This window comes from Hermetia illucens, chromosome 7 (genome assembly GCF_905115235.1).
Source record: "Hermetia illucens chromosome 7, iHerIll2.2.curated.20191125, whole genome shotgun sequence".
Classification (NCBI taxonomy): domain Eukaryota; kingdom Metazoa; phylum Arthropoda; class Insecta; order Diptera; family Stratiomyidae; genus Hermetia; species Hermetia illucens.
Window position 1 is genome coordinate 14,914,076 of NC_051855.1, and position 13,639 is coordinate 14,927,714.

The following is a 13,639-nucleotide window of genomic DNA, read 5'->3' on the forward strand; positions in this document are numbered from 1 at the left end:
GCCCAGCGTGTTTGGTCACCCAGTTGTGACAAAAGTCAGCATATGATTATTCCGTTTCTGGTTAAATATCTTCCTATTGCACACGCAGTACTTCGGGAACCATTTGTTCCCTTCTTCAGTACAAGATCTTGCTAATATATCCAGCATTTCGGGAACCATTTATTTCATTTGTGCAAGTTCTTTTAACCTTTTGTCAGCTGTTTCTCATTTGGCAGTTTCTCTTTAGAATTCTTAGAAAATTTATATTTTCTACTATATTTCTTTACAATATCCATTACATGGACACAATATTGTTAGTCACCATTACCATCATCCACAAATTCCATTTTAAGCTTCAAATTTATAGAGGAGATTTACTGGTTGATTTATTTATCTAATTTAAATAATAGAAGACCAAAAAGATTATGTGGTTTCTGCTGAATAACAAATTATAAAAAAGGTGTATGTAGTTTGTCTTTTTTTGTATCTATAGTGGCACAAATCAGCAACACAAAAAATTTACTCAGAAAAAGGAATGACGCACAGAAATAAGGAGGCAGAAAGCTGAATGACAAATAAATCTGCAAACGGTTTTTTTCTCTAATTTTAATAATTTTCTTGAAAGGTTATAGTAAAACTTTTTAAGATACTGATTTGAGGTGGAAGCAAAGCCGGGATTTCACGTCGAGTTGTTGCTTGCAAACTCTGCTCTGAAGGATATTTGTTTGACAATCCTACTCCCCTCTCTCTGTCTCTCAGGTCCTTTGGCAGCAAAACATATCTAACTCCAGTCATGGCCTGAAGCTTAGCTAAACTATCGAGATCTGGTAACTATGAATATTTGAACTGCGTCCTAGAATGACTTGTCTTATTTTTGTTGTAAAGCCAGGAACTTACTCCTTCCTACAAGTCCATATTGGGCATATACTCATTAACAATAAGGTTTAATCTTTCTGTTGCTAGAATTGTTAGTTTTATGAACCCTCTTTTTCATATTTGGGAGGTGTTGCGCTATTGTCCGTTCATCATCAACGGTGCAACAACTGGTATCTGGTCTAGGCCTGCCTTAGTAAGGAAATCCAGACATCCCGGTTTAGCCCCGAGGTCTACCAATTCGATATCCCTAAAAGCTGTCTGGCGTTCTGACCTATACCATCGCTCCATCTTAGGCAAGTTCTGCCTCGTCTTCTTTTTCTAGATATTGCCTTTATAGACTTTCCGGGCTGGATCATCCTCATCCATATTACTGCAACCTGTTAAGCCGGATTTTATCCACAACCAGACGGTCATTATATCGCAAATGGATTTCGTCGTTATGTAGACTACGAAAACGTCCATCCTCATTAAGGGGGCCACCAATTTTTCGAAAGATTCTTCTCTTAAACGCGGCCAAGAGTTCGCAATTTTTCTTGCTAAGAACCCAGGCCGCCTAGGAATACATAAGGGCTGACTCTGTGGTGAGACATTTCGAGCGAAACAGTCTTTGTAAGCTGAAATAGGCTCTCTTGGCAGCCAACAACCGTGCGCGGATTTCATTATCATAGCTGTTATCGGTTGTGATTTGCGACCCTAGATAGGAGAAGTATTCAACGATCTCAATGAGTCGTAGTCTGCTTGATCTGGGTGAAGGTAGACTGTACATTTCGGGTTGTTCTTCGTATAATGCCAATATCGTCATTTTAGGCCAGTAGTTGGGTGGATTTGAAGTGGGTGGTGCCTCTTGCATTGACATCTGCATCGCGAATCACTTTCTCTAGGGCCAGGTTAAAGAGGGCCCATAATAGGGCATTCCCTTTTCTATTGGTTGGACCTAATTTTCTTATTGGATTCAAAGTCTGCTTCTAAACGCTAGTTTTGTAATTCGGCCTCTAGCTCTGACTTTGCGACTCCTTCTCTTTATCACTGACTCCCTCGCCTTTTCTCCAATCGGGTAATGTAGTCTGGATAAGGTTCGGCACTTTTCCTGGTCCAAGTGGAGTTGAACGGCTGTTGTTGAATGATGAGACCAATTTTTGATCATAAGCCTCATTTTGGTTAGTAGAATACTAACTAAAAGACGACCATAGTCGAGGAACACCATACGTACTGATGTTGAGAAGCTGCTTTTCCTTTGGCCTTCCCCTGCTCGGTAGTAAGATGCTCAAGAAATCTACCGTAGTCACGGCTAGAGTTTAGGTCTATCTGTTGAAAAAGTAAGATTGTGGTCGTACTTCCACCTGAGAATTAATAATGGGATTGATAAAATTGAAGGAGGTTGAAGGTCTTCCCAGTTAGTAACTATTAAGTGAGACTATGTTTGTCACTATTATATCAAGGTAAAGGTCTTTCCTTTTTTGGGGTAGACACAACTTTCCGACGATAGCATCTCACTCAGATTTCTTTTTAACTTCCTTCATATTTCCTCGAACCTCGGGCATTGGAGAATACGTGATCTGGCTCCTATGCGATTTCATCCCAGCTCCGACAATCAGGTGAGGTGTCCAATTTAAATAGAAGAGTCGTCATGTTCAGTATATCGTCTGTCAAAATAACATTAACAACATTCCTGGAAAGACGAACGCCACATCATCTGCGACGAATTGAAAGCAGAACATACCCTTAGGGCTGTTCACCTGTAGACCGCACTCAGCTTATGTGCTTTAGATAAGATATGCAGCGCTGTTCCGCAAATTAGGACGCTATGCAGCTTGATGGAATTCACCACCGTGGTATCATTCTTATAAGGACAACACTATGGTGGGTGCCTTTTCGCAAGTATACTCTATTTGCTGCTTAAAATTGAGCTTTGCATCTGCCATCACTCCCAAGTATTTGATGGACGGCTTGGAAATGATGATGTAACTCTCAATTCTAATGCGAGCATAATTTCTTTTACGATATGCTTGATGATGAGGATCGCTTCCGCCTTTTCCTTTGCAAGGATGGCTCACCTGGAGTTTTGTCAGTCTTAGGTAACAGTACTAACTTTTGACGCTTCCTCGGTGCAGGAATATCCCCTCCGACATGCACCATTCAAATAACAGCGAGCCTAATTACTCTATTGTCACCTATTATACTGCTAATTTCCAACATTTCGTCGGTCGTTATTACCCAGAATATATTCAGAGATCTTTGAAATCGCCCCTCCCTTCCTGGGGAATAATTTCTAGATTATTTACAACAATAGGATAGAGCATGTGTTCTGTAAAGATGACAGGGGGTTTTCATCCGCCTCCGAGCAGAGCTCCCTTAAGCTGCTCCGCGAAATGGAGAGCTTGAGGTTTTTATGGGCTTACTTATACGCATGCTCTTTTCACACCTGATCGATCCTACCTAAAGCCCTCTGAGCTCATCTGGCTCGGTAGTAGGCTGATCGACGGCTGCCTAGTTCACTATTCCACCAGTAGTTGGGTCTTCTGCTAGAAAATGTGCAATTTCGGGCATGGTACATGCCTTAGAGGTGCATTTTGTCACACGTAGTCTTAGTACACACTCCCATGAAGTTCTGATCATCCAATACTTTTGCCTTCTCGGCTTTGGATATGCTCTTTAAATAATTGCCTTATGATCACTGTGAGGATAGTTCTCGCTAACGTGCCAGGACATATCATGCACCAGTGTAGGACTAACAAAGGACAGGTGTAGACTTGACTACCTGAACTAAGCCTCATCCTCCTTTCTGAAAAGTGTTTAGGTTCCCTTTGTTGGCCCACAATGAATCGGATCGATGATTGCCACTGGTGCATGCCCCGGGAAGTGTTCAAAGATGAAGCATTGGAAGCGCACCTCTATTGAAGTCGATTCGAACTTCTCCGGCTGACAATAGTTTCTGCGCTGCCTGCACTCATAATAATATTAGCAGTGTCGCGACAGTCTAATTGCATCAGGGCCTTGAAGCATGGTTAGGGCTTCATTCAAGGCCGTAACGGTGCACTGCAGAACTACGGTACCCTGTACCCTGTAGAGGGCAATGTGGTCAACATTAAGCTCACCCGTGATTATTACCCTGATCCGACATCCAGTCACGATACCCCCCCCCCCCTCGCCCGCGTCCACAATTGAACAGCGACCTCTCGCTACGGTAGCCTAGCGTTCTAACCTAAAAGCCGCTGATATTGAGGCCCTAAACCGTAGCATCGTAAGTTTCCTCTTTCTCTGGTCGCCCATGGTGGTTTTGTGTCCTGGGTATCCTTTCCATAGCCATTTTCGCCCACATATCAGAGATGAACAAAAACTACTGATAACTTATGTGGCGCTCCTCACATGGCCTGAACACATATTTGCCCTTTTCGCCTGCCCTTATTTTGGAGTCGCGCCTGGAAAGTTTGGTGTAAATCGTGTCCTTTCAATGCAAAATGTTTACATATTTGAAGCGAAGTTTTTGAGTCCACTTAATCAGAGTAATTGCATTTAATGAGGAAGGATATCGTTGTAAATTGAATTCACTCCTATGGTGAGAATAATATGGAGAAAATTTGGACCCCCTCCCTCCCTGGCCCCCGTTCCCTTCGAAATTGCACATATATCTTGGTTAGAATCTTTTCCAGGTTTCTGAAAAACCCTTCTAGGCTAACCCTTGGACCCCGAGAGATATTACCTCCTTTTCTGATTTAGATGGACTTGCCTCGATGCAAATCAGAACGTGTGGAGCACAGGATTCCATGCTTATTCTTCTTCGACAACATCAAATCATTCAAGCTCAAATAAAATTATAATTCTATTGCGAATGAAAATGACAATACATATATCGATGTATCTTGTTATCTCCTACATGCAATGTATCTTAAAATGAAAAAAAAAAATAATCTACCGTGGAGGGAATTTCCATAAAAATGTTTCTTCTCGAATTGTTATTGTTGTTTTTTTTGCTTCTTATTCTGGTGAGCTTTGTTGCTGTAACTACCTTCGCCCCTCCTCCCGAAGTGTGGAGGCTTCTGTGAGGAGTTCTGACCATTAGACAAACTATCAAACAAAAGTTGCAGAAGTCTAACAACAACAACAACAACCACAATACTAATAAGATTGAACCATTTTTAAGCAAAAGGAAACTTTTCTCGCTTCTTTGGTCGGTTGGTTGGTCTTGGTCTGCGGCTTTTTATATCTTGTACCTTTCTTGGGCTATCTTTCTTTTTGTTTTTCCATATATATATATATATTGTGAGCCTTGACTTGCCCATATAGCTCTTGTCTCTCCCCTTCAACGCATCGTCGTATTTTATTCTTCAATGGTAAGATAAGACGTTGGGGCTGCTTCTTATTCTTGGGCTGTCTTTTCCTCTCCTACCTGTGTCGATTTGTTCTTCTTGTTAGTGTATTTTTGTTTTATTATTACTGATATCTGTTAGTCTGCTATATTATATGTAGGCAAATGAATCAGTTGGGCTGGTAATTTTTACGTAGCCAAGGGTGTGAGATATTACAGAGCACAATCAAATAGAAATCCACTTTATTCGCTGACCCTAACTTTCTCGTTGATTGCGCATGACATTCGCAGTGTAGGTTGGAATTCATTCAATATGTATTTATCTTTTATCTAATGAATAATTGTGTGAAAATATATTTGTATATTTTTCTGTTTCTGATAAGATAAAAAAGGAAACATTCAACAAGACCATGAAAGTTGAAAATGAAAAGAAAAAAGCCCCCATGTATGTGGGAGATATGATAAGAAAATTTGGATGGTTGCGACTTGTAAGTGGATGTAACTTTTTTTCAAAGTATCTATCAGTACGTAGCGTTTGGTAGTTTTCATTATTATTGGAAATTCTAATGGTTTGGGCAATGTTTTGAAGACTGACTGAAGATTTCTACTCTCTGGAAATGGATGTTCTTTCTTTATCATTCGTTCTTTTTCTCCTGCTAAGCTTTCTCCAATTTTTTCTTTGTGGTGCATCTCATTAAGCAGGGACTCTTATCAACCATACGCTCAGGTTCATTTATTTCTGTCTCCTTCAAAAACAATTGTCCATTTTCAAAAAATCGCCCCAGTCCCTTACCACCGAAACGTGTTTTCTTTACAAATATGCTTCATTTTGAGGTTCCTTAACATACCACTATAACCAGGCTGTGCTTCTCTCATCCCTCGCCATCCATCCTATTTGATTTCGTCTTCTGTTTCCCTTTCACTACCAAAAATTTTCCCTTGGATTTCCTTTTTCGTCCCCTGAAAACCTATGGCAATTATCCAAAGTCGTTTTTCTGATTTATGAAAACATTCAAATCACATACTACCAAAAAAAAAACCTACTACGAAAATGACAGAAAAAATTGTTGAAATTTCAGAGAAAGACCAGCTAAGGTCGTTGAAGATTAGTGTCTCCGGTGTTTTCAAGAGGGTCCCGGGTTCAGGTAGGAATACAGAGAAAAAAAACTATGTGGAAATAACCTAGACTAGTTGGTTGGGTAGACATATGCACAGGTAGGCTGACATGTAGTTAGATATGCCTTTGAGCAGGGTATGATGTGTCGATCAGCAGGTAAAACCATTGAAATTCCAATAAATCTTAATGTACTACAGGCAAACGTAAATTCTAAGAGAAATGTATTGTTCCAGAGAGGAATCACAGCAAGGGATGGAAAGAGGAATCACATTGAGAATTTTCTAGAAAAATTAGAAGGAATATGAAAAAATCCTATTTTGGTTTTACTTGTGTTGTGCCAAACCAAACGATCTTTTTTTTTGTTATCGAAAGGTTCCTATTGTCTTGTAATTGCACATTTTTTCTTAAGGAAAGACCCGGAGAGCAAACATCTAATAAATTATCAGACAATTGAGGAGACAGCTTTTAATGCTTTGTTCTGCGACTAGTTACCCAAACAAAAGGGAAATACCAATAGCATTGTGAAAGTCCAGATTGCATTATGGTTTCCATGTTGTGGCCTTTCATCCAATTTCTAGACACGAAAACTTGTTTGTTGTTGCAACCCTTGACAGCCTTTTTATGGAATCATGGTTAATTGCTTGAAAATAGGCAACGATCAAAATTCTGATTTGACGAGTATATCAGGTCAGAGGATGCGATACAGCAAAGGGAATGTCCGGGGCGTGTCGTCTTTGACAGCTGAGTTTGTGTCCCTACATGCTCACGATATGATTATGGCTCTGTTCTCTTGATCGCTGCTTTGTCACATCGACTCCTGGGATCCAATGCAGTTACCATGCCCTTGAAATCACCCATCATGAACCGTTAAATTATATGTTTTCCAAATCAAATTCAGAATTTTCCAAATCAAATTCAGAATTTTCCAAACTGTTTCAAATTTTTCCAAGTCAATTTCAGAATTTTCCATTTAAAATTCAGAAATCAGAACTTTCCATTTCAAATTCAGAAACCTTAATTAAGTAACTTTTTGGGGAAAGACAGCTTCCCTAGAAAATAAAAGTCATGAAAAACAGTAAAGATTAATGAGATTAGATTTTTTTTCCACATCATGAAATCCAAACCAATGATAGAAAATTGATAGGCAGCTAAGATTCTGCTCATTGTGTAATTTGCATCCTTATCCAGTGGTAGAATGTTCGTATAAAACGTTAATAAAATATCTCTGAATTTGAAATGGAAAGCAGAACTATTAACTACTGCCTGCGGCTGATATCGGTAAACCAGATATCTTCCCGGGGGTCAGTCCACATATATATTCAATTTTCTGATGAATCAGCATACAAACAGCATTGTGCCTGTCCACATATTGCACCGGTGCGATAACAGCGCAGCCTAAAATAAGATAGTCCACGGTCCCTAACGTCGAACTAACAAAAAACATTGCGAGGAAACAGAAGCCTGTCTTTCGACTCCTTAGCCTAACGTTGGAAAGTGAACCTGATATTTTCCGAAAATCTTAGTGGTCGCTTCGACGAGTCCATTTAGCGTTGTGGTGCGGCGGTTTGATACCACAAACTCCTAAACCTGTGACTGCTGTTATGAGAGCAAGGAGGATCAGAGAGATCTGAGATGCCTCAGATCTTCACAGCCAGCCCGTAGCATTCACGAAGGAAAGCACCTCTCCCGCACTGCAGCCAGAGATCTCTCTGAGGTCCTCAAAAGAATGGTTTACCTAGGAACCGCAGCCTGACTCTAGCTAGAGCTGGAAAATCGCAAAGGAAGTGCAGTGCCTGAAAGTTTCCTCATCTTCTCCGCATCGTTGACAATTCGAATTGTAGGCTATGCCAAGTCTGGCAGCATGGCCCCCTATGGGCGAAGACCCCTACAGACAGCGCTAATCTTGCATGCATTTGCACGCGTCTGGCAATTACCAGCGGAAAACAGACTGTACCGGTAGAAGGACTGCCAAAAGCAGAGCCCCGTTCGTTTCCTTCTACGTTTCTATGACCGGGACTACGCCGCCAGTCTTCCACTTTGCCCTAGTTGAAAAGTCCACCGCAAAGTTTCTCGTGAAGTTCAGCTTGCGTGTGACATAGTCTGTGGGGAATGCCCAGATTTCCGAAGGTACTTCGTCTATGATGTTATTGTCGTCATAAGGCTTCGCTGTCCAGCATCCAGACCCCGTTTCTTTGCAAAGCTTCTCTTGCAGGCATAAATGGCTCTACCGGCCTTCTTAACCCGCAGTTTTATATTCTATCTCCAATTTAGCTTCGGATCCAGGATTACATCCAGATACATTACAATGGAGGAAAGAACCAATCTTTGTTCATTCGGCTGCGGTAGGTGGAATTTGGGCAGCATCAGTTCCAATATTCGCAAGATTTCGTCCATGATTATTAGCCAGAGCACCAGACAGAAGGCGTCACCCTGGGACGCTCCTCTGTTTAATAGCTCTGGTCAAGTGGCTGCCTCTCACATCCGACTGAATTATCTTGGTTCTTAGCATGGATATTATCCAATATGTAAGATGCTCCTCCAATCCAATACTAGTCAAGGTTTCTTTGATAGTGTTGGTACTAATATTTGTTTAATTAAGACGCCAAAAAGGTTTCCTGTAGCTTTAGGGCGGATGATGAAGTTCCTGTCCTTCTGATGAGTCTGATCGATTTCCAGGTACCAAACTGACATTACATAATCCATTGTAAAAGTCGTTGTAACAGTTTTGCCCGAATCTGATGGTTTCCATCGGACTTATAAATAAGGTGGAGGTTCTTTTTCCGTGAATTGGCCGTTGAACCCTTGCACAACAAGCTTTTCATTTACAGGCTCAGTTTACGTGTCAAGCACCCACTTCTAATGTTACCCATTTGGTACGTTACGGGATCCCATGCTTTATTCGAATTGTCTATTTTGGAATCTACTTGGGGGTGGAGTGTTCAATTTGCTGAACACTTTTGATGTTACTCAAAGATCCATGCTAAGGCTTGATGAGACAACTTGTTGAGATGTTATTTCCCTAGGAATTCTTACAAGTTTTCACAGCATATTCATATGGGTTGGTACTCTCTGACTCCATTTAGTGCCAACGTCCTGGATCTAGTCTACTGTTTTTATTTGTATTTTGTAGAGAGGGAACTAAATTCTTAAGATTTGAGTGCACCTTCTTCTTCTCCCTCCCATTCTCTCTTTGTTCTTTTTTTCCGCTGCCCAGTTCCCCCCCCCCCTCCTTTTTATAATTTAGGTGGTATGATTTTTTTAAATTACAGGATAAAATGGAATTTATGTTGAATATAATGTTTCGCTAATTTAATTTTCCAAATAAAAATTGACAAAACAGAAACAACATACGTCTCGGCTCGTAAGCTTATATCTGACTTATATTTACTCTTTTTTTCTATTCCAGGCCATTTGCATCCCGTTTGTAAATCTAAAAAAAAAATAAATTAAATTGTCTATGACAAAAGAAAGTGTGCAACAATCTCTCGTTTTTAAAAATATCAAAGAAAGAACAAAAAATTAATTAACAAAAATTAATGGAATAATAAATACCAATCCCTTTGTTTTAAAAGAAAAACGGCAAAACGTATTCTGTTAATTACTTTTTTTGTTAAATATTAGTATGTAATACGGGTTTTATATAATCTATAAAAACTGCGCAACAACAAAGAAAATCGTTCTAGTTCGCCTTCCTCCCTCCACCCTGCTTAAGATTTTTTGTTTAAACATAATTGTTAATAAAACAACAAAAACAAGTGTGATATATTTCCTATAATTTCTACTATAAAGTAACAATATTTTTTGTAATAAAAAATCACAGATAATATTGTAATAAATATAAGTAGTGTAAATTTGAAGCGTTTATATAATTAATAAGAACAAAAAAAAGAATGCAAGAATATTTAAAAGTTGAAACAAGAAATCATAGCCATATATATTATACAAAAAAAAACAAACCTGCAATTTTTCTATTTTTGTATTAAAAAAAAACTTATAAAAGAAATTAAAGATCGCAATCCATTAAACCAAGAAGACTTAATCTAGCTGCAAGTGTGAAAAGATTCATCGATGAACTTACTTGGTTTTAAATATAAAATTAATTGATGCAAACCATTCCTGATTTATGAGGCGTGAGATAATTAACAACGAAAATTTTTAAACGTTTTACCTCTCTCTAGAACAAATATTAAAATAAAAACAATAAAACGAAATCAAGAAAAGTTATCATTAAACCACAACCAACATACATTTTTTTCCAATTTATGAAATATAACTAGATAGAAATTCTAGTTAAATATTTAATTGATGTTGGTTTAAAATAAAATAAAATAAAAACAAAAATCAATACATCCTCCTTCTGCCAAAAAGAAAACATGATACAAGATAGATAAACGTAGAAATAGAATGAATTGAATTTGTGAGAACAAAATGTCAAGTAGCAGAACAAAAATTTAAAAAATACAATTTTTTTCATGCCGGGTCAAATATAACAAATAGAAAAAATTCAATCAGCATTTCAAAATTTAACCGCACATGATTATAATTTAAAAGTTAAAATAAAAATATTAATACAATACAAGTCATGCATAATATTTAAACAAAAAAAAAAGCTGGAAGGAGATCATCTTATCTAACACAACATTATAAATAAAATAATATAAATAGGAAACCATAAACTGGCATAAAAGGCAAATTTAAATAAAAATCCAGGGCGAAAATAGACAGAAAGTTTATAAAATTAAATATAAAATAAAAGGTTTTCACTTTAGAATTCAAAAAAACTTCGTGATAAATGCTAAAACAATGCCACATAATAGTCACCAATCTCATACCGGACATACTGGATCATCTGGTGATGATTTGGGAAGTACCGATGAGGTGAAAATATTTAAAGATGAAGGTGATCGTGAAGATGAGAAAATCTCATCGGAAAATCTACTTGAAGAGAAATCTAGTTTAATAGATTTAACAGAAAGTGAGGTAAGATTTTACTGAATATAGTAGAATACATATACTAATGAAATTTCAGAAAATGTCTTAATTATTCTAAACATACGAATGTTCAAGTATCAATTGTTCAATTATCTAAATTTAATTTAATTTATTATTTATATTTATTAATTTAAATTTATTTATTTATTTGAAAATTAGAACCATAATTCCGTTTTTTTTTCTAATTATTTTTATTTTTATTTATTTCCTTCATTTCCCTAAAAACAAATTTAATTTCTCCATTTCCATTTAAAATAGGAAAAGAGCGGTAAAGGATCATCGAAGCCGGACCACAGTCCTGTTTTCGGTAAGAATAATATTTTATTTAACTTAGTATCCATTAGCAATGTTGAATATAAAATGGCAAAAAAATTTTGTGTATATTTTCCATTGTGTCTTGTGTATTCTGTTAGTTTATATAGTTGAATGATACATATTGTGTGCTATCATTCACACTGGAATTTATAGATACATATTCGTATCGTGACCCCGCTTCACTCCATATTGCATTCCATTCCATTTGATTGCGTTACGGTTCTGTGCAATGAAAAGCTGTCGGCAGTTTCTATAATCTCCGGTAGTTATATGTATCCAGTTTGATTGCAAAGAGTATAGCAAATTCAGATGCAACATGTCGCAGACCTTTCTTTTTTCATCCTTCCCAACTAACTCCTCCTTTCCCATTTTCGTACTGGACAGTCACATTTGAATGAGCTCCCTGTAGCTTGTGCTGTTCTTGCTCTAGTTGATTTAAGGAAGCTAGAAATTGCATGATTTCAGTATGGAAGAGAAAAAGGATTAAATTCCAATCTGATGCCACTCAATTATAAATTGCACAGAGAAATATGATGAACTGTGTACTGGTAAGCGAGATGGTAGCAATCAGCTGCAAATGGGAGGAGGGATTCTGAATAGCATTCGATTTTTTGATTTCTCTCCACTAATAATTCAATAGTTGAAAACTTCTGGTGTTTATCGAGAATTTTGATCTAAGTTTTATATATATATATATATTGTGTTCGTAGACAGAGTAAGGCACGTCCGCTCCAGCTCCCCGCATAAACGCCGGGGCTACAGTGCCGTGAGCCAGTTCTCTTTGCCTGCCTGGTTTGGGTTCCTCCTCTCCATTGCGAACCTTGGGCAGTGAAACATGGACATGTTCTGGATCCTATTGTATGCCATCGGATCTAGGACAATTCAGAGAGTCATTCAACCCAAAGCGGTGCAGATACTTCCCCGTGAGGAACTGGCTAATGTGGTAGTTGGTCACCTCATGTTTCCGCTCAAGCCACACTCTAACACAAAAAACACACAATTCATGGTAGCTTCAGGAGCGACATACCAGCCAAGATGCAACCTCGTCATTGCTTTGAGATGGAATTCTCTAAGTCTCTGGAGATGCATAGATCCTGGAAATACCTGGTCTATGCAAATTTTGGAAAATTCTATACGCTCGCTTTGACATTCGTCGAGAACCACAGCGAAGATTTCAGCCGGACGTTGAAGAAGAGTCCCTCGGCGAGTACTGAAACGTTGTGTTGTTGATGTCCCCACCTCTGCCTCCATCGACTTCTGGTCATCAGTTTCCGCCGTAGCCTCAAGTCGAACACGCTTCCTGATGACAGCCGCAAAGAAATCGAACCACCCCACCCCACCCACTGTCCACTATACGAGCCCGACCCAATTATCAAATTGGACGACTCCCACCGATTACCCATACCGGATCTTAGATTTCTTCTTCTCTTTATCTAATGGGTTTGAATTTTATATTTGACTGACTACAGAATTCCTGCACCTACCTCCTGAGAGGTTGCGGTGGCCTAGAGCAATTCAAGTTGAAGCAATCCAACTCGTTCATCGCAGCGTATTTCCTGGACTTCCCATTGGGGTAATGTTATTACCTATTTCTTCTATTCGCTACACACTTGCAAAATGCAGTGGGCAATTAGGTGAGAATATATGTATGCTATCATAACCAATCCTATGTAAAGACGAACTTAACCCCTTTTACGAACTGGTTTTCACATTAGTATTTCAATCATAAACGCCAAAACATGATGTTGTAATAAAAAGTCGGTTATTTATCTAAGCCCCATCGATTTATATGGCCAAACATTGCATTTTCAAGGTGAAATCTATGAAGGTCCCTGAGCCTACCATGGAAATCATTTACTTTCCCATTTCTTTTTTTCTTGCTTTCATTTGACAATCTCGTCTCCTACCTACCGCTGCGCCATGAAAGATATTTATCTCTTGTTAGAGTCAATATTGAGGATTATGTATTCTTGGAAACTCTCGAAACATGAAGGACGAACGAAATAGAAATAGGAAAAAAATCAGACAACTCTGAAGATATGTAACTGATCATA

The 13,639-nt window shown here is 38.4% G+C and overlaps 1 protein-coding gene across 5 annotated transcripts in view; it reads left to right on the forward strand.

Moving 5' to 3' along the window:
* The window catches only part of LOC119660910 (protein pangolin, isoforms A/H/I/S), a 160,892-nt gene that overhangs the window by 13,632 nt on the left and 133,621 nt on the right, over nt 1-13,639 (forward strand). For all 5 annotated transcript variants that reach the window (XM_038069871.1, XM_038069870.1, XM_038069873.1 and 2 more), the window contains exons 2-3: nt 9,685-11,258; nt 11,529-11,577. In XM_038069871.1, coding sequence (XP_037925799.1) covers nt 11,082-11,258; nt 11,529-11,577 — 226 coding nt within the window. In that variant the 5' untranslated portion in view covers nt 9,685-11,081. The remainder of the gene's footprint in view (nt 1-9,684; nt 11,259-11,528; nt 11,578-13,639) is intronic.